Source organism: Dermacentor silvarum, chromosome 1, assembly GCF_013339745.2.
Source record: "Dermacentor silvarum isolate Dsil-2018 chromosome 1, BIME_Dsil_1.4, whole genome shotgun sequence".
Taxonomy (NCBI): domain Eukaryota; kingdom Metazoa; phylum Arthropoda; class Arachnida; order Ixodida; family Ixodidae; genus Dermacentor; species Dermacentor silvarum.
In genome coordinates, this window is record NC_051154.1 from 152,879,143 (window position 1) to 152,904,325 (window position 25,183).

Sequence of the window (25,183 nt, forward strand, 5' to 3'; positions counted from 1 at the left end):
AACGCACAACCTTCGCACGTCAAAGCTGCGCAGATTCAGCGTCTGTTCCGAGCGACCAAAAGCACTGTCAAACGCTGCCGGACTATTTGGCGTGGTAACACATATGCGGCAGCCACGCGCCCGTAGCTTTCGCTTCATTGCCACAGAAAGTTGTCCGCGAGTATACGCTCCTCTCCGATGCTCGAATGTTCACCGGCTTTCCAAGCATGCGCTTGCGCAGCCAGGCATGCAGCAGCACGCTGAGCAAGTCAGCTGCATATTGCGAGCTCAAAGATTGATGCGTAGGACGAAGCTTTAGCTCAAGGGCTCCTATCTAAGTGCATGGGAAAGGTGAAATAATTTTTCTCGGCGACCACTGCACCAAATTTTATGAGGTTTGTTACATATAAAAGAAAAAGTTAAAATGTAGTTACTATTGAAAGCGGACTTTTTATTTAGGCCGTCAAATTTTTAATAAGAATTGTTAGAAATTAACTATCAAGTTAACTCTATAACTTGATAAGGTGGAAGCTTGGGCGAGTTGGTGATTCAATATCGACATGTGTGCACAGCGCAAAAGACGAGGACTGAAGAACACACACATTGTAACAAATTCACATGAGGTATCAAAAATGCATCGAATTTGTCCACTTTGGCTGTTCTAATGAATGCAGTTGACAGAACCGCAAAATATCTTTTTTGTGCAGAAGTTGCAGATTTGTAAACGTCGTGTTTTTTTTTTTTTTTTTTTCAGTCTTATCGATGTTCTGCAATTTTTTGTTAAAAATTCAGGCCCAAAATACCAATTTCGCTTCCACCAGTCAGTAGTTCAAATGCAACAAATTTCATTACAATTGAACCATAGGTGATCTCGGAAAAGCATTACTGTATTTTACGTACATTTGGATAGGCGGCATTGGAGTTCGGCCCGAGCTAAAGCTGGTACTGTTGTGGAAGCTACATCCTAGACGTGTGCCGGTTATCTCCAACAGAAGCTACTTATCTGCTCCAAAAGCTATTTTGCTGGTCCAGAATATGCTCCAAGATTGCTTGTACTAGTCACATCATTGCTGCCACTTCATCGCACATTCACCTCCCAACAGTTATGATGTATGAATGTTGAGATCCATTTGTGTGTTTTCATCCTGCTATATTCACAAAATCACAGCCTAAATGTGCCTGCCCATGGCACAGAAGGAATCTTTTTTTAAATATGTACATCATAGCATTTGTGCTGAAAACATTGCATTAGGAGTACACAATAATCCACTTACTTTTCAATCATGTTTTTGTGCAGGATGTACAGCTTATCACCAAGTTTCTACCTGCTCTTATGTCTCTCATGGTTGATGATCAGGTAAGAAATGCTGTGAGCTTTGAACAGCCCAGACATCTGTTATACTAGTACAGTCGAATCTCGATAATTCGAAGTCGAAGGGGCCCGAAAATTTGTTCGAATTAAAAGAAGTTCGAATTGAAGGAAGGACGTATTTTTGAAGTATTTGTGCACTATAGCACGATGCACGAACGGTGCGAGTTGTGAAATATTTCGGCGCGCAAGCGCATAGCGAGCACAACCGCCCATGCCGGCCAACGCTCGGTTCCCGATAACGGCAGAAAACAAAACTTCTGGGAGCGGACGGCGATGGGCGCGTGCGGGAACCGTTGAAGGTGAGGGAGGAGGGCGGCAGGCAAGCGGATTTAGCCCCGGCAACTTCGCCACTTCGGTGGCAGTGGCTTCGGCGGCTCCCCTCGCCCTCTCTCAACTTCCTCGCAGCACCCTCACCTTAGACTGTCTCGGTGCACGCCCGCACCGGTACAGCCGGCCCGGCGCAGATTAGCCTGCTCCCTGAAGTTTCGTTTTCTGGCGTTATCGGGAAGCGAGCGTTTGTCGGCGTGGGCAGTTTCGTTGGCCGGACTGGGCCTCCGCCGCTGCATTAAGGGGTCTCTCCTAAGCTTTTGCTCTATGGCGGTGTTGGAGCAATGCCGGTCGGAGGCACCAGTCGCGTTAATTGCCGCACTGCTGAGAGCATTGTCGGTCCGCTGTATGTTCGAATTAACTGTAGCAAATGCTTTCGCATCCGAATTATTGTCCGTTTTCACCCATTGAAATACACATAACGTTGACGGGACCACAGCGTCAGTTCGAATAAACCAGCAGTTCGAATTAAGTGTGTTCGAATTAACGAGATTTGACTGTACAATGCATCTTTAGCATTTATGAATCCTGCTTCTTTCACTGATTGGCAAGGTGCCCATAATTGCCTAAAAAATGAGTGGATTTGTCCTGCATTGTCACCACATACTCTACATTTGAAATGCATTAAAAGGCTCAACTTGTCAAAATTGCAATTTGACTCACCGTGGTAGCTCAATAGCTATGGCATTGCCCTGCTGAACATGAGGTCGTGGGTTTAATCCCGGCTGCACTGGCCACATTCCGATGAGGGAGAAATGCAAGAATGCTCATATATTATGCAATGGGGGCATGTTTAAGAACCCCATACGGTCAAAATTAATTTGGAGTCCCCCAATATGGCATGCCTCATGATCAGATTGTGGTTTTGGCACGTAAAACCCCAGAATGGAACTTGAGCCTGGAAACAGCAAGTGCGTAAAAACCATTAAAGGAATGCTGCAAGTTTTTCAAATTAATATGTCTGAGTCGGTGCACCTTTCATTCCAAAATATGCAGGAATAAACAAGTGCTTGCCGACTATGGTGCCTTTATTTACATGCCACTATATCAAAATTTCTGCGTGCATGATGTGGGTCAGGAGGCACTCGGGTGCCAGATAAAAGCGGCGCTTCTGCAACGAGCTGTAGAACATGCAGATTTTCACGCCTGTGTGTTATAGCATGTTTAATGTTAGCAGTTCACTGTTATAGACTGGCCCAGCAGTGGCATCATTTTTATTAATTGCTAAATTGCTACAAGATCGCCTTTGTAGTGTGCCATGGTGCTCTAAAATGCTCATGGCTTTTATACAGTGTACTCCTAAACAGGCATTTCCTGGTGCAGTACAGTGTAGACCGCTTAAAACTTAATTCGCCGGAGTCTCGAATATCCGCACTATAAGCGTTACCGCACTATAACCAAAACCACTATTTTATTGTGATAATGGACATTCCAGGCACATTTCTGCCGTCGCTGTCATCGTGCTCTAGGTTCCGTATTCGCTTACTAAATAAATTAACAAGCACGGTGTCACACGCGCACAAGCAAACATGAACACATCTCGCTGTTGACCGCGGAAATGAACTGTCAAAACGCTCGAGTGACGAAGCGCGGCGAGCGAATTGACCTTCCTGCTATCATGCCGCTCGCTTCAGCGACCTATTGACCCTTTTCGCGGTGATCCCGTGGGCGCTGCCATGTTTGATCACGTGGTGACGCGTCCATTGCTTGCCTCAACTGCCTCCGTTGCCTCCTTGTTTACAATGGAAGTGTATGACGCCGACGCGGCTTAGAAAACCTCTGTATTCTGAGATATCGTAGACCGTGACTAGGTGGACGACATGAACCTTTGATCACAGCTTCAGAGAACATGCAAAAGCGCTTTCGGAGCTGATTAAGCTATGTCCAAACAGCGCAAGCAGCGTATATGGTGCTGTTCTAAAAGCGGGGCTAAATGTGTATTCCAAGCTATCCAGACATTCCGCTCATGACTTCAGTCAGGATTAGTGTGTTTTGCTCTTTGTTCTTGATTTGGCAAACATTTTGAAGCACTGGCTTGTCAGTTTCTGACTCAGTGAAGTTCCTCGGTGCGGCCACTATCTGACCATTTTCTGCCTAATCGCTCGCGGGTGCGCTCAGTTCCGATAGATTTGTTCTTGCTGCGCACAAGGCTTAAAACATAGCTGTTTTGTACATTCTAATTACCTTGTAGCAAACATATATTACAGCTTGTAACTCGCTTACTCTTGTGGACCGTCACGAAACATTCAGCTTCGACCATTCGTTCGCCATCGGTGTAGTCCGTCATTTATTGTGCGTATACATTGAGCATATATTCAAGTGTGCGCCCATTCACTTATTCTTGATACGTCGGCAAAAGAGCTGGCGTAAGTTTTCCTGCCATTTGGGACAGATGTGTATAGATAACGTGCGCGAAACTTACTATGACAGGAAGTGGCACTACTCCCTTTGTCATAGGTTAACGAGTGGTACTCACTCTTGCCGACGTTCTGGGGATGAAGCCCTTTCTTTGAAGGTTAGCGATACAAGGCTGGCTGATGAGCAAATTTCTGTATCCTCGAGGAAAGCCGTACATCACGAAGTGCCGGTAACACGTTCGGACAGTTGCAGCAGCGGTCCGCGAACTTGACCACACAGATTCATTCTATTCCTTAACATGCCAGTCACTATTTTTGCAGCCAACTAATGCACATGTCTTCAATCCACATCATTCAATCTAGCATGACTGGAGCACAGTGTGTTAGCGAAAATTCAGTTGCATTCCCAACTGCTGATCGCACAGAAGCAAGGTAGAAGCGGCAATGGTTTCGTATTCGTGCGTGGTCGCTGAGGAGAGGTATGGCGCGCCGCCGTGAGCGCCATCTCGTTTCTCTATAACAAACTGCTCCGCGAAAAGGGTCAATAAGCAGCGAAAACACAACACGCGGCGGACTTTCCCCGTCGCAGATTGCTTTCAAGATAGGGTCAAGGCGATCGTATCGCCAAAGTGAATCGTCGCAGATTACGTCCTGCTTTGGTCCACTGAAACCGTTCCGCATTGCTTTGCTGGCGAAAATCCTCTCCTTCTGTTTGTGCCAGTCCCGAACGCAAGTTTCGGATTCTCCGAACGCCCGTGATGGGGCCCGATTTCCGTGCGTCTCTGCACACGTGATCACTTTCCTTTTAAATGCAGCATTATGGTGAACTGGGTACTTCATGCTGATAGAGCAGACGCAGAGAACGTGAAGACGACGGTAGACTATTGCCTAAGCACGTGTACTGCAGCACATGGAGGAGGCTACGGTAGCTAGGCTCGACGCGCATGGGAGGCGGCCATTTTGAAATGCCAACGGCTATATGGTAACGCAGATTTAGGGTTGCACTCGATTCTAACGCGCACGCAATTTTTGGACATGTTTTATCGGAAAAAAGTGCGAGTTAGGTTCGAGTAAATACGGTATTTGTGGCTTGAGGGGAGCGTTTGCCATCTAGGTTGACTGCCGAACTTCCAGGTAGCCGTACTGTAACCGGTATTTCGTGTCCCGCAGCTGCACTATAAGCGATACGCGTATACATCGAGTGCTATGGGAAAATTAACGGGAGTCTGAAAAGACCGTATTATATCCGGTCCTGCACTATAAGCGGTTACGTTATAAGTGGTCTATACTGTAATTACTACAAAGTTCTGACTGGCCAGATTATCACTGATAAGCAGATGGCCGGTTTCTGATGAATGTGCATAAGGATGCGAGTGCCACGTTGCGTGCGCCTACTTTTGCATTTGCAACCTGATGTATAGAGTTAAAACGACAATGTTAGCTTTTTTATGTTTGCAACTTAGCTACAGTTGTGAGCCAGAAATTTTTTTCTGGATTACTTAATGTTCCTGGGGGGGGGGGGGGGGGGGCGTGTTGGTGCATGTCACTTTATGCCACATATCCTGGTACACAAAAATATCAAGTGAACACATGCCCCCTCCCCCCACCCTGGCTACGCCGCTGCTAAGCTGTACAGGTATCTTTAATTTATAACTTAATGAACTTTGCTCAACTTCATTTTTATTCTTTGCTTATTTGTTTTATTTTCTAGGTACGAAGCCTGAGTTCCCGACTGCCCCAGGATGACCGAGAGTCAGCCATCACAACTATTGAGCACTCAGGACCACCTCCCGATGCATATCAGGCCTATGTTCAGGAGAATGCAGTGGCTAGCGTGCTGGCACTCTATTACACTTTCCACACTGGTCAGCATTTTTTTTGTCTCATTAATCTGTGTGTGCTTTGTGCGCTTGATTTTCCCTGTCAAGTTTTGCCAAAGTATATAGTAAATTTCTGTTAGTTTAGACTTCATTGGCCCGAAAAACATTAATTCCAATGTTGAACCATCAGAACAATAAACACATGTTTGCTGTATCAGAATGCTTTTATTTAGTGAAGAACTCTGTTAACTTTGTTTCTGTTTTGCTAGAAATCTGCACAAAAAGTGGGAAAAAAAACGTTTTCTCTATAATGCTATATAGTCTTCCGGCCAAATTCTCTCTGTTTGGAAAGAATCCATTATAATTCCAATTCTGAAACACAGTACGGACCCTTCTTTGGCAAACAGCTATAGGCCTATAGCGTTAACGAGTTGCCTATGCAAACTTTTTGAGAAGATGGTAAACAGGCGCCTTCTCCACTATCTTGAAACTGACAAAGTATTAGACCCTTACCAATGTGGTTTCAGGGAAGGCAGGTTGACGACAGCCCAGCTTGTTCACATGGAAATGTACATCCGGGATGCCTTTGTCCACAAACATCTAGTCTTATCAATATTCCTTGATATGGAAAAAAAGCGTATGATACTACATGGCGCTTTGGGATCCTTCAGGATCTTTCTGGAATGGGTATACGCGGCAACTTGCAGACCATTATTGAGAGCTACCTGTCTGACAGAATGTTTTGTGTTCGAGTTGGCAATGTGCAGTCTCGACCATTCACACAGGAGACAGGTGTACCGCAGGGTGGAGTGCTGTGCTGTACGCTCTTTATTGTAAAAGTTAACTCCTTACGTACTGTCATACCTCGCACACTCTTTTACTCGGTCTATGTGGACGATGTACAGATAGATTTCAGGTCGTGCAATCTTAGCATCTGCAAGAGACAGCTACAGCTTGGCCTAAACAAGCTCTCAAAGTGGGCGAATGAAAATGGTTTTAAATTAAACCCTCAAAAAAGCGCATGTGTTGTCTTCTCAAACAAGAGAGGTATACAGTGGAATCTCGATGATACGAATCTCACGGGGTCACGAAAAATATTCGTATTAGCTGAAATTTGTATAATCGAAACAATTAAAACTAGCTAAATTAAAGAGTCGGAGGTGAACTCACTCAGGCACACCTACGTAAAAAACATTTACAGTATAGACCACTTATAACGCAACCGTTTATAGTGCAGAACTGGCTACAACGCGGCCTTTTCCCGACTCCCGTTTACCCTCCCATAGAACTCCATGTATACGCATACCGCTTACATTGCAGCCGCGTGAGACGAAATACCAGTTATAATGCGGCTTCCGCTGGAAAATCTCGCTGACAAGGGCGGTAGTGAGCACGCTTCTCAACGAGGGCAATGCGGAGGAGGAGCATGAGACGTGGAGCAACAGTCCAAGGGCGATAAAATCGTCGCCGCGCGCCGTATGTGCGAGGGAAAGCGCACAGGGGACGCACGTCTTCGCAGAGAGTGAACGCACAGCGTAGAGCAAACGTGACTTACGTCGCGCGAAAGGCCGTGGGGTATAAGAGGGAGGGAGGGGGGGCAATGCTGTGCTGCGGCACTAAATACGGAACTGGCGATGCAATCTCCCACGCGAAAAGGAGCAAAGCGGGAAGGCAGCGCGGGAGGGGGGGGGAGGCGGCTTCTACTCTGCCAACAAATGCGTTCGCGCCCGTGCCGGCTGTCGGTGTTGTCGCGCGCACCGTATCTTGAAAGTGATCTCCACACGGCTCTGACCTTTGTATGCGCTGTGCTTACGCTGCTCAGTTTCCGTTGAAGCGATAGACCGCACGAACCTTCGCTCGCTGCAGCGGCCGCGCTTCCCCACGCTTGTGTGGGGAAAAGCAGCAAAGCGCCACCGCTTCAAACACTTCGCGCCCAGTCGCGGCCTCCACGCTGTCCGGCGCCGCGTCCGCGCCTCCGCACCAAAAGAGAAAGGGAGAAAGCGCGTAACTGCGCGCTGTTCTCTTGCACGGCCGTCGGTGGGGCGGCGTTTATTCGTATCAACCGACGCGGGTCGAAAATCAATTCGTAACAACCGTTCTCTAGCACGTTGCAAAGTAATGGGGCTCGGCCGGGACCACAGAAAAATTCGTATCATCTGGAAATTCGTATTAGCCGTGATCGTATCATCGAGATTCCACTGTATTACCAGAACCTGCTGTTGACCTCAATGGAGAACCACTATTGGTGGGCCTTGAACACAAATTTCTAGGTATTATCTTGGATGCAAAACTTAATTTTATTCCCCACTTGAAATATCTTAAAAGGAAACTGCCTGAAAACTATTAACCTGCTTAAGCTGCTGTCTCGAACAACCTGGGGCAGTGACAGGAGGTGTCTGTTAAGCCTGTATAAAAGTCTAGTACGCTCACGCCTCAACTACAAAGCCGTGGTGTATCATTCCGCAATGGAGAATGCTCTAAAAATCCTTGAAGCAGTACTGGCTTTCAGAACAAGCCCTTCGGAAAGCCTGTACGTCGAGGCCAATGAATGGTTCTTACACCTACGTAGAACATACCTTAGCTTTTCATACTTTCTCAGGTGTAAATCGGATAACAAACATCCATGTCACTCAATTGTACTCGACTTTTCTTCTGCCAGACTTTACCGTAACCGCCCGTCTGTTAGGGCTCCTCTGTCTGTGTGCTTGGAAGAACTGGCAGAAGAAACTGGCATTCCATATAAAGGAACAGCCCTCCTGCTGCCCTTGCACCACCTTGGGAATGACAGACTATCCAGTGCGATATGTCTCATCGCAATATCAAAACGTGCACCTCAGGCACATATACGTTCACACATTCTCGAACTCTAGGCAAAGTATTCCTGCGCAGACTTTTATACAGACCGCTTCCAAATCTACCAATGGTGTGGCTTATGCAGCTCTTGGACCGTCATTTTCAATGTCCAGTGCATTAAATCCGCACACGAGCATTTTCACAGCGTAGGCATATGCGATCCTCTCTGCTGTTAAACATACAGTGCAGTCCACATATAACGATACCACATATAACGATATATCGGTTATAACGATGAGTTGAGCTAAGAGTATCAACTTATGCATTAGGGCTATGAGAAAAAAACACATATATAACGATATGTTATTCACCGCATATCGGATATAACGATTGAAATTTTGCTTCTGGGCGGTGTTTTTCATGCAGAATAACTGTGAAAATTGCGTTCCTACGTTGCCCTTAACCGAGATGGGGCGAAAAGTTTGCCTACGCGAGTTCGTATCTGCCGCCATTACCGCGCAGCGCATCCCGCCCAGTCGCCGATTGTGAAAGCCACGGAGAGCCACAGCCGGGCTCGACTGGCGTGCGCGCTCGCTTACGGCCTTCGCATCGGGGCTAGTTCATGCCTATCGCCGCTGCTTGGAGGGGGGCGCTGCGACCCCACCCTGCTCAGCTGTTCCCAGCCGATCTGTGCAGCGCGCGCAACGCTGGAAGATTGGGTCGGGCGCGTTTCTTACCTCACCATGCATTCAAGAAAAAGTCGCCTAATTGTAGAGGACGCGTAAATGGTTCATCTAGGCTTCTTATAAATGGATGCAGTGTAACCTTATTCATACATCGAGCTTCTTTAAATTCACTGGGGATGCACGCGCCGGGAGAACAGCTCTCCGCCATCACATGCATTTTGAGGAATGAAAATAAATATTTATTGCTCGTATGCACTTACAATGGTTGCCATACTTTCAGGCGAAAACTCTTACGGACACAGTAGCTCACAAATGTGTCTTATTCACAATTACAATCTGAAGTGTTTCCTTGGCGGCTTGTGTACATAGGCCGAAGGCTTGTCGTTTTCGTCAGTCAGTTGGTTTGACTGATTTACAAGAAGTATTCTCAGAAACTTCTCGGCAACTAGGTTTGCGTATCGTATTGCTTGACTGTCGTCAACACCTTCAGGGCAACTCAAGATGGAGCACGTTGTAAATAGGGCTTGACTGCTCTGTCGAGTACTTCTAGTACATTCCTGCGTGGCAAGTGTTTCTAAAGCTTTATCGGAAAAAAAATGTTTATTTGTTTATTTTTATTTTATGAATACTGCAATCACCATGCGGTGATTTTAGCAGGGTGGTACAAGCATAACGAAGTACAGAAAATGCACAGGTTAATAACAAAAATTTTTATTTGAATAAATACAAAGTGTACAGGTTGGGCACACGCAACGTTACCCTAAAGAAGTAAAACACTGTCACTGCAAACATGGCACAAACAAAATAATGTCACTGTAAACATGATAAGAAAGAAGTTAATGTTGGCACAGAGACGTCATTTTTTAGCTGGTTCCAGTCCACTATTGTGCGCGGAAAAAAAGAATACTTAAAAGAGTTGCTGCGTGCGGAAAAAGGAGTTATAGTGAAATTCTGTATTTGCCGAGTAGCGTATCCGGAGGAGAAGGCTACGATCTTTGTTATATCCATCTTACAATTTCCCTTGTGTACATAGGCTATCCCCTTGCCGAGAATACATCTATCTTGTCCAAATATCTTGTCCAAAAGCACTAGAAACTCGAGCTAGAAACTCATTGCTTGGGAACTGGTGAAAAGAAACACCGGGTGTTTTCCCGGAACGGGACTTGTAATACGGAAGACAGCAATACGCCATCACACAGCAGTATATATACCGATGTACAATGAACTGCACGGGACTTGTAATACGGAAGACAGCAATACGCCATCACACAGCAGTATATATACCGATGTACAATGAACTGCACCAAGTCTTGGCTGTGGCAGCGCGTACTAAAGGCTGTACGACCGTCTTCAGGAGCCCACCTGCATACTGAACAAGACTGACAGAGCACCGAATAAAATGCGCGGGAAAACGTTCCTGCGAGCGCGAAGGCAAGCGCATGTATGCGGAGCAGGGGAGGAAGGGTCAGGGTCGCAGCGCCCCTACCGCCGACGGGTGGCGAAACGTGCTGAGAAACTCTCCCATTGTTTCCCCGACGGGTGAGAAGGCCGTAAGAAGCGAGCGCGCGCGTCAGTCGAGCCCAGCCGTGGGAGAGCATCGCAAGTTGGTGCAGCGTGCACAATATGGCGCCAGCTGCTTCTCCCCCGCGTCACCGGCGGTCGCGCGAGGAGAGGGCGGGAGAAAGGCGATAAGTGAAGGCAATGCCTCCTCTGGCGAGGGGCGCCTGTGCTCCCTGCCGCGCTCTGGGAGGTGACGAAACTGATTTTGCAAGAGGGGGGAGAAAGTGATAAGCAAGCGGCGCCTGCGTGGCCTACACCCCCTTTACAATCTCCCTCTCTCAGCGAGCGCGGAAATGCACCGACAAGGCGCAAAGCTGCATCTCTTGAGACGAAGCTGCAAATTTTGCAAGACCCGAAGTACGAGCTCTACCAGTGGATGATATCGACGATTATGAAAACCGGGAGCGCCACAATCATGAAGGCTAGAAGCAGTGTCCATGCCGATCAACGGAAAAGGTGGGCTTCGTGCGCCACGACGAGACCCCCATGGGTGAAACCAGCACGGTGGTGCCCGAACTCTGGAAGCATGTCGCTACTGACGATGAAATAGGTGGTGCTTCGATGGAGGAGCTTCTGAGTGCAAATAGTGCTGCCTCGTTCTGCGAAGAGAACTCCGACGGGGCAATCGTCGCGACAGACGGCGGCGTTGTGCGACGGAGGCGATGACAGCAGCAGCAGTGACGACAAGATTGACAATGGCCCGTCTTTTGACACCGACCCCGAGGTTCAACCAAAGTGCAACGTCATCGATCGAGTCGCTCATTGAATTCATGCATGCTAAATAATAGCCGCCAGTGTTCGCGCAGCAGATGTACGCGATGCACACGGCGGTTGTGAATCCGAAACTTCCACAAAAGCAAGTGCAGATTTCTATTTCAGCGTGCCTAACGATTGAGACGCTATTTAGAGGTATAAATAAAAGTTTCATTTTTCACAGCCTACTTTCTACAACGTCGATTTTTTTATCGCAAGTGGCAGTTTCGGTTTCGGGACTGCAAAGGTATATTCGGCATTTTTTTTTTAAGCAGTCCAGATATAGCGATGATCGGTTATAACGATCGGATTTCTCGTTTTTCTCGATATCGTTATAAGTGGACTGCACTGTATATAAAGCAAACTGGTATCATAAAGGCAGTCTTATTGAATTAAGTGTTGTTAGTGGCATAACGAGCCTATGAAAACACAAAAACTCTATCCTTAAGGGGGGACGCAGGCTTTCGCATTGCTAAAAATGGCTAAACAATCGATTTTTTGAAAATCACATTTTCAGTTTCTGTAACTCTTATTCTATCTGATTCCGAAATATCATCACTGAAAACCAAGTAGAAGTGCTCTAAAAAATTTGTTGCATCAGGCAAGGTGCCGAAAAATTGCGCAGAAATCGCGAAAGAACGGCGTTTTTCAAGCCACGATATCTCCGGAACGGCACAGCCGAGCACCGCCATCTTGGTATCGTTGGAAAGCGCATTTCTCCGTCTTCACATCTGCCGCTTCAGCTATCTCCTCCATACAGAAACAACCACACAAAAATCAAATGATTGAAGGTCGTGCCGGAGCCACCGATTGGCCGCGGTTCGCCATTGGTCCTGTGCTCGCGATGGCGTCGTCTGCACCGCTTGTTGCGGTCTCCTCGCGACTGGACAGTTTCCGTAATCTCGACGAGTGTTAAAACGGGCGCTACGCGGACATCGCAGTAGCGTGGCCGATCCCGCTTTTTGTGGACGTCTCAGACCCGCAGCTAAGCATTCCGAGCATCGGTGACGCGGACTTCGCGACCGAGCTTCGGGCACGGAATCCTCGGACACGCGGCTAAGCCTTTTGCGCGTAGGCGTCTCCGACTCAGCGATGAAGCACATCGCGCGCGGACTTCTCGGGTCCTTGCCTAAACATTTCGTGCATCAGTGCCTCCGACTGCGCGACTAAGCACATCGAGCGTCGACTCCTCGAGCCCGCGGCTACGCACTTCGCACGTCGGCACCTCGAGCGTCAACTCCTCAAGCCCGCGGCTAGGCATTTCGCGTGTCGGCACATCGCTCGTGGAGTGTCAACACCTCGAGCGTCTATTCCTCGGACCCGCGGCTAGGCATTTCGCGCGTCGGCACCTCGGACTGCGCGATTGAGATTACCGAGCGTTTGGACCCGCGACCAGGCATTTCGTGCATCGGCACCTCGGACTGCGCGACTAAGCTCGTCTAGCGTCTATTCCGCGGACCCGCGACCAGGCATTTCGCACATCGGCACCTCGGACCCGCGACTTAGCACATCGCGCGCCGACTCTATTATCGTAATGCCACAATATCTCGTAACAATACCTATCATACCACCCCTTCATAAAGAGAACCTCATCATGAGCTCTGTTCACTAGGCCACTTGGGCTGGCACAGACACCTGGCTGCAGAAGTGAGGCATGATACAAAAGTACAGGCTGGAAAGCACCTAGCAGCTGCATTGCTGCCTATCTATGAGTGGCTCTCCTAACCTCCATAGCCATTGTCAATGGAAGATGATTCAGGAGGCTGCTGGGAACCTTCATTCAGTAACATGGTCGATTCTACCAAAAGAAAACAATGCCTCACTGACTGCACTAGAGGCTGCTATCAATGAGGCATTCTGCAGGTAGAACGCTAGAACTACTGTATATTTATGCCCACATAGTTCTGCACCTCACTTGGTTTGAAACTCGGGCACCATGCTCTTTGTAGAGCAGCAGTAAAGAATGCCATACAAACATGAAAAAGGCAGAACGAAGGCTCAGCAGACCAGACGCCACATGTCCAAGAAGCCCCACATCACAAAACACATCAAAGATTACAAATTTGGTGCGTTTTAGAGAACTGAAGAGAAGGTGAAACTTTGAGAGCCGTTTTCTCAAAACTGTTTTTTCGCCTTGCTGCTCAGTTTCTGGAGCTGATTTCTTCGTTACCGTTTAGCCTATTTTGATTCTGTTTTTTTTTTGTTTTTTTTTTGTGACGTTCCTTGGACTACAGTGCAGGTCGAGACAGTCTCGCATTTTTGTCTTGACTTTTTATAAATTTATGGCATGGCTATTTGTTCACCCCGAAAGTGTGCTTGGTGCGAAGGTAACTTGAAAAATGACTATCTAAAAAATTTGTGTCGCGAAAAAAAAAAAAGTAAGACTGTCACGACCTTCAGCACGCATTGAGCTATGCAGTCAATACTCAACGAGCCTTCCATCATGTTTTTTAAGCTCACCAAGCCCTCCAGAAAGTTCAAGAGAGAAAAATTCTGCTCAATAAAATGTTCTCAAGGTATCACTCTGAAACTTTTATGGAAGTATCAGGGAGACATTCTAAACATTTGTGCCAATTTTCATCAATATCCATTAAGAAATCAGGAAGTTGATTTTCAAAGCCACGTCCCCCCTTAATGAACTGTGCAACCTTCTGTGCTCAGAGTACATGTCCAACCAAATAATTCTTCTTTGTTGGGTGCCTGGCCACAGAGGCCTAGAGGGCAACGTCACTGCTGACGAAAGAGCTACGTCTTTAGCTTTTTGTGATGCAAACATTAATGTACCTGTACCGTACATAGACCTTAAGCCATTTTTATGACATAAGCTACGGAAATATTGGCAGAGACAGTGGGACACTCAGGTATCCAACAAAGCACTTAATCAAACAAAAAATAGGGAACTGGATCTTTGGGGAAACAACATGACACCAGGAAGTACTGCTTTGTAGATTAAAAATTGGGCACCCTTACAGTACTCACTCGTATCTTCTAACTGGAACTAACCCTCCGACATGTCGTAGGTATGGCAATAGACTTACAGTCCTTCATGTTCTCGTTCAGTACCCATGAGTAGAACAGGAGAGGAAAAAGTACTATCACGCTCAGTATGAGCTACACCGCGGGAGCGCGTGGCCAAGCGCACTGTAAGGTTGTACAGTGGCGCCGATCGGGGTGTGTTTTCGAGTTATCAGGGGAGGGTTTGGCTGTTCCTGTGAGTGTGCATCGCCTCCACTTACTTGCTTTCACCCTCGCCTTCCTTTATTTGGTGAGCCAGGCTAGATATCATCTGTCTTGTGAAGCTCGACTTGTCGAGCACGAAGTTTGGGCGTCAAGCCACGGTGGCAGTTATCATTTTTGAAGCTGGTATCGCCACAGGGCGAAGCGAAGCGAGGGTGAAAGCAAGCAAGTGGAGGCGATGCGCACTCGCAGGAACAGCCAAACCATCCCCTGATAACTCGAAAACACGTCCCGATCGGCACCACTGTACAACCTTACAGTGCGCTTGGCTACGTGCTCCCGCGGTGTGGCTCATACTGAGCGCGATAGTAATTCCCTTCCTTATACTGTCATAATATACCTCTGCACCCAACATTCTTTTTAAGCAATGACCCTCTATTTAATTTTAAAACAGTACTAAAGTTCATAGCAGAAACGAACACCATAGAAACCATTTGGCCAGGCTATTTGTGGCACAGCCTCTCCTTGGAGACTGGAGCTGCAATGCAGTCACTTAAGGCTCATTCACACAAGGCCGACACGACACCGATGTTTATCTGCCGACTGTTGGCGACAGCGTTTTCCATACTGTAAACTGCTGTCGCCAACAGTCGGCAGACCAAAATCGGTGTTGTGTCGTCCTAGTGTGATTGAGCCTTTACAGAGCACATGCCCCAACAGCCCAGCCCTTGCGCTGAAGATCTCTGCAGAATCACTAGTGCTGCTATAATTAACACGTTTTAGTATCTAATCCTTCATAACGTACTATTATAGCCATAGGACTTGCAGTTCATTGACATTATTTTATTTAAATATCTTGCGCCATTTACAGCGAATACTTTTAGGCCAACATACAGCCATCTCGATTTCCACCATTTGCAACTCATCTTATTGCCATTCATCACCAAGTGTCATGGCGCTCTTTGGCCATTTCAGACCCTTGCTCCAAAAAACAATCAATCAATCCATCAATCAATCAAAAAGTGCAGTTTTCATCATCTCGTGCAAATTATTGTTCTCACAACCTGTCTGATGAACTTACTGAATTTCTACTGAACACAGTAGGGGGGGGGGGGGGGGGGCCTGACCACTTCCTTTGCACTTGGGCTGCAGCAATAACATGACACACACATCTACACCTGTATGAATGCACTTTTCAATATTGGGCCTATGTCCTGACTATTTCGTTATCAATGAGATGGCCAGCAGCTAATTGATCATCGCGAGGTACTAGACTTCGACTATACGCCATTTCATGCATAGCAGGCAATCTCCACAAAGGCCTCGCTCCATGCCTTCCGCAGGGCAGTTATTTTTTATACATTTTTTACAAGTAATCTAAGTCAATATCCTCAGGTTGCTTCTGTTGGTTGCTGCTCTTCGCAGATGGCGGATATTCGCCAGTGCCAAAGATAATAAGCACTTCTTCTTTGTAAAATATATTTACAACAATATTTAGAACAAGCAACTGCAAGGTATAAGGGGAGAAAAAAAATGAAGCCGTTATGCGAAGGCCAACTTGCTTCGACAACACCTGGTGTCTGATCGACCCTTCCTGCGTGGCATGTCTGCGTCCCTCTCCTTTGGTCAAGCCGACCCTCAACTAAAAAAAAACACATTGAAGCAACTTCGTCTGGTTGGAGAAGCCACCAGAGGTCAAGCAACCTTTCCGTACAAGTTCCAGAAAGGCGCTTTGTACACGACGCTCAATGCTCGCCCGGGTTGGGGATGCAAAAGGCATCTGCTTGCTAAAGCTATTCACTGTCCTATCCAGCATTTCCCCTTTTAGGGATAGCCGAGCGGGTATGCAGCAGGCCATGCTGTTTCATATACAGTCAAACCAGGTTATATTGAATTCACAAGAAAACATCTGTCAGCTCAATATAGGACATAATTCGATTGAAACTTCCTAAAGAGTTTGACAACATGAAAGCACATACTGCAGTAGAATCTCGTTTGTACGAACCCCACATTAAGGCCCAACCGCATGCACGCGATATTCAAGCGACAAGCGACGCGACAGGCACACCTTGTCGCGCTGTCGTGTCGCAGCGTGGAGCAACCACATGAACGCGACATCACGAAAAAGAGTAGCGACGCATTTACATTGTTGTGCGAATAAATGTTATCTTGCGCGCGTAAAGAAATCTCAATTTTATCAAAGGTCAATGTTTTATCTAGACCTAGCTAAAATATGCTATCATCCCCAGTGAAAATCCGTCCCATGCTGCCAGCGTAAGGTGCCGTGGCGCCATCTGTTGAGTAAAACTTAAAACACTTTCTCGGCTCTCGGTGGCGTCTCAGGCCTAACAGCGTCAAAACAAAACAACCGATCTCGATAATAACGACGAAGAGAGCGCCGATACTCAGTCTTCAGCTAGCGATGAGGTGAAGCGATGACTGATTGTACTATTTATTTTTTGCTGTCACAGCAGAGAGCAAGTTGCAAGAGCGAATTCAGATCGAAGCGGGCAGACTGATTGCTGCCATGTTGTTGTGCAATCGCTGTCCCCAGCGGATGTCGTCGCGCTGACTTCCGGGCGACAAGAGATATTTTCTGGCTGGCCAGAAACCGGCGACACGACCAGCGACAGCGACGGATAGCCCTCCGCGACGGCAAAACCTGTCGCTCGTCGCCGTCGCTTGTCGCTGTCGCTCGAAAATCGCGTGCATGCGGTTGGGCCTTTAACAAACTTTTCAGAAATCCCGCACTGACTTCATTTAGTTTCAGTGTAAAAATATTTCAGTACTACGTACTTCAGAATACCGAACTTTTCAGAATAATGATCGTTATTCAGTTTCCGTGTCATGTTAACAACGCCTCAGTACTACGAAATAATATTCCAAAATCTGGGAATCTTAGATTTCCGTGTATCCAGTCACGGCAGCCGAAACAGGAGGCTAGCAGACAAGGCACAGAAATCGGACGCCGCGCATTTGTTTGGAAAACCTGAGACGGTGCCTGAAGGAGAAAAAAAAGTTGTCGCAGTTTCACCTGAAAGGCGAAGCATCAATTGCAATAGCAAATTTGTAGAGAGCTATACGGAGTAACGATAGTAGCTTTATCAGCTGTATAAACTTGGACATGCAGCAGCACCGGCAACACGCAGAACTGTTGTCGACGTCGTCGGCGTTTTGCCCGCGTTCGCACAAAATGCGTGCTGCGTTGGTGACTGTTGCCGGAGCCTCTGATATAAATAGGCACTTGGTGCCGCAGCTCAACGTTGCCTCCCTCCCCCTCCCCCCATGGCCTTTCGTGCGTCAGAAGAAGGCGCATTTGCTCTACATATATGGTGATTGTAAAGGAGGAAAGAGACACCTACTTCTGCAGCCCTTAAGGGAGCACGGCACAGAACGCGCGTTTGTTCTCCGCCGTTCGTTCACACCCCTTGAAAGCGCGCGTCGCCCGCGCCCTTTCATTCGCACATACAGCGTTCGGCAGCGCGCGGCGACGATTTCATCTCCATTGACGTCATACGGAACCTCACGGCGACGCCGACGGCAGAAATCTGCTTTGGAGTGTCCATATAATTGCTATCGCAATAAAAAGCACGCTAGCACGCAGCATCAAAGGCCAATCGCCCACGATAATCACTCAACGAGTTCTGAAAAAGCCTCGAAAGCAGCGCGATGATCACATGAATTGGTGACAGCGGCATGTCACAAGTGAAACGGCTGTCACCCGTGCGTGCACACAGGTTCTTTCGCGCACGCCTTTTCTGCTCCAGCCAACCCTAAGTATGGCAGATGACACGCCGGCACTGCGTTGCAATGGGTCCGTCCCTGGTTTAGGACGACACCCTTGGGCTCTACAGCGACGCAGTGTGCCCGAAGGCCCTGCGTAGACTGATATTCCGACAGCGCAGCTGTAGAGCAGTGGGACTAGCGAAGCGAGATGTTGCGCATCGGGTCGGGCATCATCGCAAAATACTTTTGTTCTCGACTTGCACTTTTTCGTCCCGAGGCAAGGTAACAGTGTGTTAGCTGAACAGTCAGCCGAGCCGTTTTTTCTGAAAAGGTCCCGAAGTGGTGATCGTCATGCACAGGACCGTTTCAACACTAGCTCGGGGATCCTAAGCAGCTGCTACCCCGCCCCTCAGAGGCGACGATGCATCAGGTTTTGCGAGCGCATGCTCCGCCCAGGCAAGTGTCGCCTAGCAACAGAGGCACGTCTCTTCCTTCTTTTGGCCTTCTTTCTGCGGCCGTACTAGCTACGCATACGGAGAAATATAACCTCCGTATTCGCGGGGTTGGCACGCGGTCACACTTTGTCTGCTTCGAGTGAGACAGTTGCGGTGTCCATGGCAAGGAATGTGAAAAACAAAGAAACTACAAGAAACATTGCACTTTGGAGGCGACATGGAGCTTCCTTTTTTGCGGTAGTTTTCTCGGCGTCAGCGTCTATTTTGAGTGCATCATTCTTATTGCACAGTGCTTCAGTGGTGCATGGAGCCGGAATCTATGGCAAATAGCAACAGCGGCAGCCGAGAGCCAATAGCGATGTCTTCGTTGATAGCTCATATTGTGACAACTTATGAACTGATGGGTTAATGGGCAGAATGCTTAATTTGGGGCTTTCACTATGATTCTTTAGAATAATTAACCATTTACCGCGGTCCCCTCAAGTTCGTTACATCGCGATTTCACTGTATTTGTAACAGCACTTTATTGCCGAAATGGGCTAATATTGGTTTCACATGGCTACCTTTGATCGTGATCAAGACCAATCCGGATCGAAATTCTCGACCGCGATTGGCGCCCTCCTGTAGCTTGGGCAAAGGAGTAAACCGCAACATATAAATTCGATCCGGATCGGGCTCAATTGCGATCAAATATGTGCTGTGTAACACCCGTATTAAGTGGCACCAAACAGTCCCAAATTTTCTTCTGCTTAAATAACTTTGTTGTCAGGAAGAGCACACATTTTTTCACATTGTCCAAGGACTGAGAGCAGCTGAGGCCTTCTATGTTCGTGCACAAGTGCCGGTACAGGTCGAGTGCACGCGTGACGTTGGAGCAAGTGGGCACAGGATCAGATTTGTCCTCACTGATCTTTTCAATCGTGTTTAGATTCAAGACGTTGGCGATGAAGTCCTCATTCTTCATCCGTGAACACAAACTTGTTACTGTTGACCAGGCAACGGCTTCTAGAAATGCTGACAACTCGCTCCAAACTTCGTGAAAGCTGGCGATGGCTTCGTTGCACTCATCAGAACACTTTTCACAATCATCACTGGGACCGCGGAAACCGCCAGGACTGAAGCAGTTTCGCATTGTTTTCTTCATAACGTCAGCCCAGATGCTGAAGCGACCTCAGATTTTGTTTCTCTCTGTGCTCAACTTGAATGGCAGATTCTGCCGCTTCGCGCTAGCCATCATGCAAAATCAATGACAACACGTGGGAAAACAACAAAACGATGCCGATAGCTGTGAGCGAGCGTTGCAGGGCAGGCCAGGATCATTTATTGTAGGGGGGTGCCCGGGGCATGGTTGCGCGTTAGAATAAAGTTTCCTACAATAATTACGTATGAAACTCTATGCGTAGTAGAGCAGAACGGGCACAGACAGGCGAAATCCCTTTTTTTGGGGGGGGGGGGAGTGTTAACAGCTCACCTGGCTGCCACACAGCAAAGCCAACTTCTGGGCAGTTTCGCAACGTTCGATGTATCAGTAATGGCTGCTAGCTTTTTTTTTTTTTTTTTTGCTATATATTTTCATTGTAACTTAATGGTGTTAGATATTGTTCGATAGAAGGATAATTCGATGTAAGCGGGTTCGATATGTTGCGTTCGACTGTAATACAGTTGCAACTTGTCGCAAGTTTACATCAAACTACATATTACACTGGAAATCTGTTAATTTATTCACTGTTGTGTTTTCAAGCTGCTACATTGCGTTTTCATGGTCTTGATCTAAAGCCCGTTGACTCCTATGTATTATGTTCCCATTTGATATGCTGCCATTCTGTAATGTTCTCGTATTTTATGTTGCATTTGAATGTAGCGGTCATGCAAATTCTCACACGTTGCTACGTACATGATAAAGGTATACTCATGGTTGAGCCTGTCAGGCTTCACCCTGAAATTTCGGAAGTACACTTTCGTGAGTTCCGATAAGCGTGTGTCGGTGCAGTTGTGATTTTTGACGGTTCCCTAAAGTTAGCTGCCCCGTAATACAGCCGCGTTATGCGGTGAAGCATTGGAAAATATTGTGGCAAACAAGGAGGAAAGAACAGCTGAGGGGGAGGCCCTGACGTCACTCTTTGTGAAGCCTCCGTGACTCCAGAAGTTGGCGTTAATCCACTACTTAGTCGTGCAGATTCTCCTCTCTTGTTTGCATTTCTCACCTCCAGCGTACAACCACGCCGGGCTGTGCAGACGTGCGCACGCCGTAGTGATCCGATCAACAGATCCAATTACGATGTACCATTGCGATACCATGGCCAAAGTCATGTCTTCTGAGTATTGTACTCTAGCATTTAAAGATAGTGAGCTTTGAAAATTATGCCATCAGGCCAGTCCCCGCTACTTTTTCCAGTTTTGTGAAAATAAATCTGCACATTCTCACAGTACTGCAAGAATACGCAGGCGATGATCGGCAGCACATCATCGACCTATAGCTAGCCCATCTGCAGTTTGGGAGAACAAACACGTATGCCAGTCGTGGTTTGAGGCATAGGTTTGCTTTATTAAATAAATTTTGGGCGGCAGCGCCACCGTGGCAGTGTGAAAAGCCACAGCGCGCCAATGAGGAAGCCAGCAGAAGAGAACACGTTTATATACCTGACAGCGCCTTGAGGTGTATTCTTCTCACGGTAAGTGAAGCTTCACGGAAACAACGTGCGGATGCGTGCGGCTAGCGCGTTGACCAGGCTCGCTACATGAGACAATCAGCCGTTTGATGTGCGCGCAGTTGTACGTTATTCTTTCGAGCCTTGTTGACTGTTTCACTGCATCCACCAACCTTCACTTCCCTGCACCCCTCAGGCGCACAGATAAGATGTCTGTGGTAAGCAGGGTTTGTCCCTTTATTACTTACAGCAGCCGCTTCTTTCTCATCCTTCCGCATGGCTGTTCTGCGTGCCACAAATGTATGCTCCACCGTCAAAAGCAGGAACACCTCAAAACTGTCACAAAATTGTTTAGCACACATTTTGAAGCACCGCAGTTTCAGTCTGTGATGACACCTTAGCATGAATCCACTGAAGACGGCAACAATACTCCCAGATAGTCCTTCGTCCGAGGCACAGTACGTGGTGGACAGCGTTGTATGCACGCTCGTTTAACGCTGTTTACTTCGTCTAGTCCCACCTGGCCACAACAAACATTCGCTAACTATGTAAATTAACAAGCATGTTGTCAGCGCGCATAGGCAAAATGAACACATCACACTTGATGACCGTAGATGTTCGCCGTCAAAAAGCTGGCGTGAAGAAGCACAGCAGCAGCAGCAAGTGAAGTGACCTTCGTGCTGTTAATCACTTCAATGCAAACTGAGCGGCGAGAACGGAGCACGCACAAAGGTATGAGGTATAAGCCGCCGTCGCACTCAGCCCTCGACAAAGATCGCTTTGAACATGGGGCGCGCACGGCCGCGCCCCTCCCTCCCCTCCACTCGGCGCCATGCGGGCGACGGAATACAGCGTCTTCCCTCCCCGCTTTCCTCCCTTAAACGCAGGACATTGAGCCACTATCGTCGATGCCGTCAGCAAAAAACGTGCCTGGAGGGTCCATATAATTGCTTTCGCAATGAAAGTAGGAGACACACGGTACGATTCAACATCCGATACGGCGTCCGACACAGTCGTACCCACCGGATGCCATATCAGATGCCGAGTCGTACTGTGTGTCTCCTACTTCACGGCAGCAAGTTCAGGGTGTGATCATTATGTGATGAAAATTTAAAAAAAAACACACTTCTTGATTGGAAAAGTGGGCGCTGCATTCATTACATGAGTGCGTTCACTATGTGAGTCAGTACGGTATGTGTCCCTTAATTATACATGGGCCATATCCGGTCATAGTATAATAACTGTACTGGCAGCCATTCAGAGTTTTCTGACATTGCTGTGGCGATGTGGGGCCTCCCTCACTGTTAAGTTTTCCTGGCTGTTACATTTTTTTTTTTTTTTCACTGTCCCCCGAAAAACGTATCAACAGTATTCTACTCTACTTGTGCACATTTGTGCCTCCAGTATCCGTGGCATAATATATTTGGGTTGCAAATGCTGGTAATGTGCTGTGGCTGCTGGTCGCAGAAACGTGTAACTCTGCTCATTTGGTGGTAAATAGGCTCGTATCTCCAACGCCTTTCATGTAATAAATACTTTCCATTTTTTTGTAACATAAAAGTATGAGACTTTATTTTACATCGAATTACATTGCGTGTACCTACATAACTATCATCATATGTGGTGCACTATTTCTTGGTCGCAGATGTATGCAGTGAGAGAAGTCTCTTTTGCCTTTGTAGCGTTGCCTGCTATGTATGAAACGGAGTATAGCTTGTGGCTACACTTGAAGCGCCTTTTGTCATAATTTACTAATAGCTTCCATGATGTTCGTAATATTGCACACCTAACTGCAACAAAATTTACTACAGTCGAACCCACTAATGCTTCTAATGATCCCAGATATAACGATCTATTGGTTAAAATGACCACATTTCACGGCATTTACGATTTTCCAACCCTGCATATTAAAACTGTGTCCAGTTACAACGAATATTTTCAAAAGCACCATACAGGTATAACTAACACTTCAATCAAACCCAGCCGCTTTAAATGGAGTGTGCATACGAAATTTTGAAGCACACAAGTGCGACTGAACTGGTTGAATGCAATGTTAGGTTGGGTGCAATATTGTTTTCTTGTTCTTTTTGTTCATGTACAGCTCGCCAGCGTGATCGAACTGGCGTAATGCGAGTTCTGGGCACTTTGGCCGGAGCTGAGGGCCAGCGCGCCTACCAGGATCCATTCCTGCACACTCTGGTTGGCCACTTGGCTCTCATGGCTGATGATTTTGCCCAAGAGGATTTCTGCACCGTTGTTTTTGACGAGTTCTTCCTTAGTGGCCTGAGTGGCAACGCTTCTGGAGGCAGCACGCCTGCTGCACTTCCCAGCACAGAAGTAAGCTTACCCTCTCTCTGCCTGCTTATTGCCAAGCTGCCATCACTGTGTATGCTTTGACTAAACTTGTACATTCTGTATCCTTGTCAGGCATGAATAAAGAAAAACAGCAGAGAAAATTTTAATACTGTCAAATTTCACTAGCTTGACCGTGATCAAATGAATTGGTGAATCAAATTAAAAGAGGGGGCCGCAAAGAAATTAAAGGATGCCGCTAATTAATTTGGCCACAGTTACTCTATTTTAACTTGCCCTGCATACTAAACGCATCCTGCTTTTATGAGTTGAAAGTAGAAAACTGCGCATGCATGTCTAACGCACACATGGTTTTCTTAAAGAAAATGTCGCATGGGCCTTCAATTCTGGCAGTTGGAAAACGATGAAACCAGCAAAGTTTACCTTCACAGAATGAAAATTTATTTATGCCTTATGTATATCATCGTCACACTCTGACAACTCTATTGCCTAGGGTCCTCCATGCAGTCTCTACTGCGTTTGATCTTGAACAACTCCACAGTGATCACAAATGAGGTGGGGGCGTACAAGGCCCATGCCCAAGGTAACCACTTGACCCATTTGTCCTGCGACGCATGCAAACTCCCAACACACCGAAAACATAATACAGTGTAGACCGCTTATAACGTAAGTCTCCGGAGTCGTGAATATCCGCACTGTAAGCAGTACCGCACTATAACCAAAACAACGATTTTATTGCGATAATGGACACTCCAGGCGCATTTCTGCCGTCGCTGTCACCGTGCTCTAGGTTAACAAGCACGGTGTCACGCGTGCCCAAGCATACATGAACACATTTCGCTTGTTGACCACGGGAACGAACTGTCAAAACGCTTGAGTGACGCGGGGCGAGCGAATTGACCCTCTTGCTATCGTGCCTCTCGCTTCAACGGCGAGAACACTAAGAACACTATAAGCGGCGAAAACACGGTGCGCGTTGGACTTTCCTCGTCGCAGATTGCTGTCAAGATAGGGCCAAGGCGATCGTATACCGCCAAAGTGAATCGTCGCAGATTACATCCTGCTTCGGTCCACTGAAATCGTTCCGCATTGCTTTGCTGGCGAAAATCCTCTCCTTCTGTTTGCGCCAGTCCTGAACGCAAGTTTCGGATTCTCCGAACGCCCGTGATGCGGCCCGATTTCCGTCCGTCTCCGCACACATGATCACTTTCCTTTTA

The 25,183-nt window shown here is 47.3% G+C and overlaps 1 protein-coding gene across 1 annotated transcript in view; it reads left to right on the forward strand.

Moving 5' to 3' along the window:
• Positions 1-25,183, forward strand: part of LOC119436247 (negative elongation factor B-like) — an 89,896-nt gene that overhangs the window by 31,465 nt on the left and 33,248 nt on the right. The window contains exons 7-9 of the mRNA XM_037703038.2: positions 1,277-1,336; positions 5,747-5,900; positions 23,755-23,990. Of these exons, the coding sequence (XP_037558966.1) occupies positions 1,277-1,336; positions 5,747-5,900; positions 23,755-23,990 (450 nt within the window). The remainder of the gene's footprint in view (positions 1-1,276; positions 1,337-5,746; positions 5,901-23,754; positions 23,991-25,183) is intronic.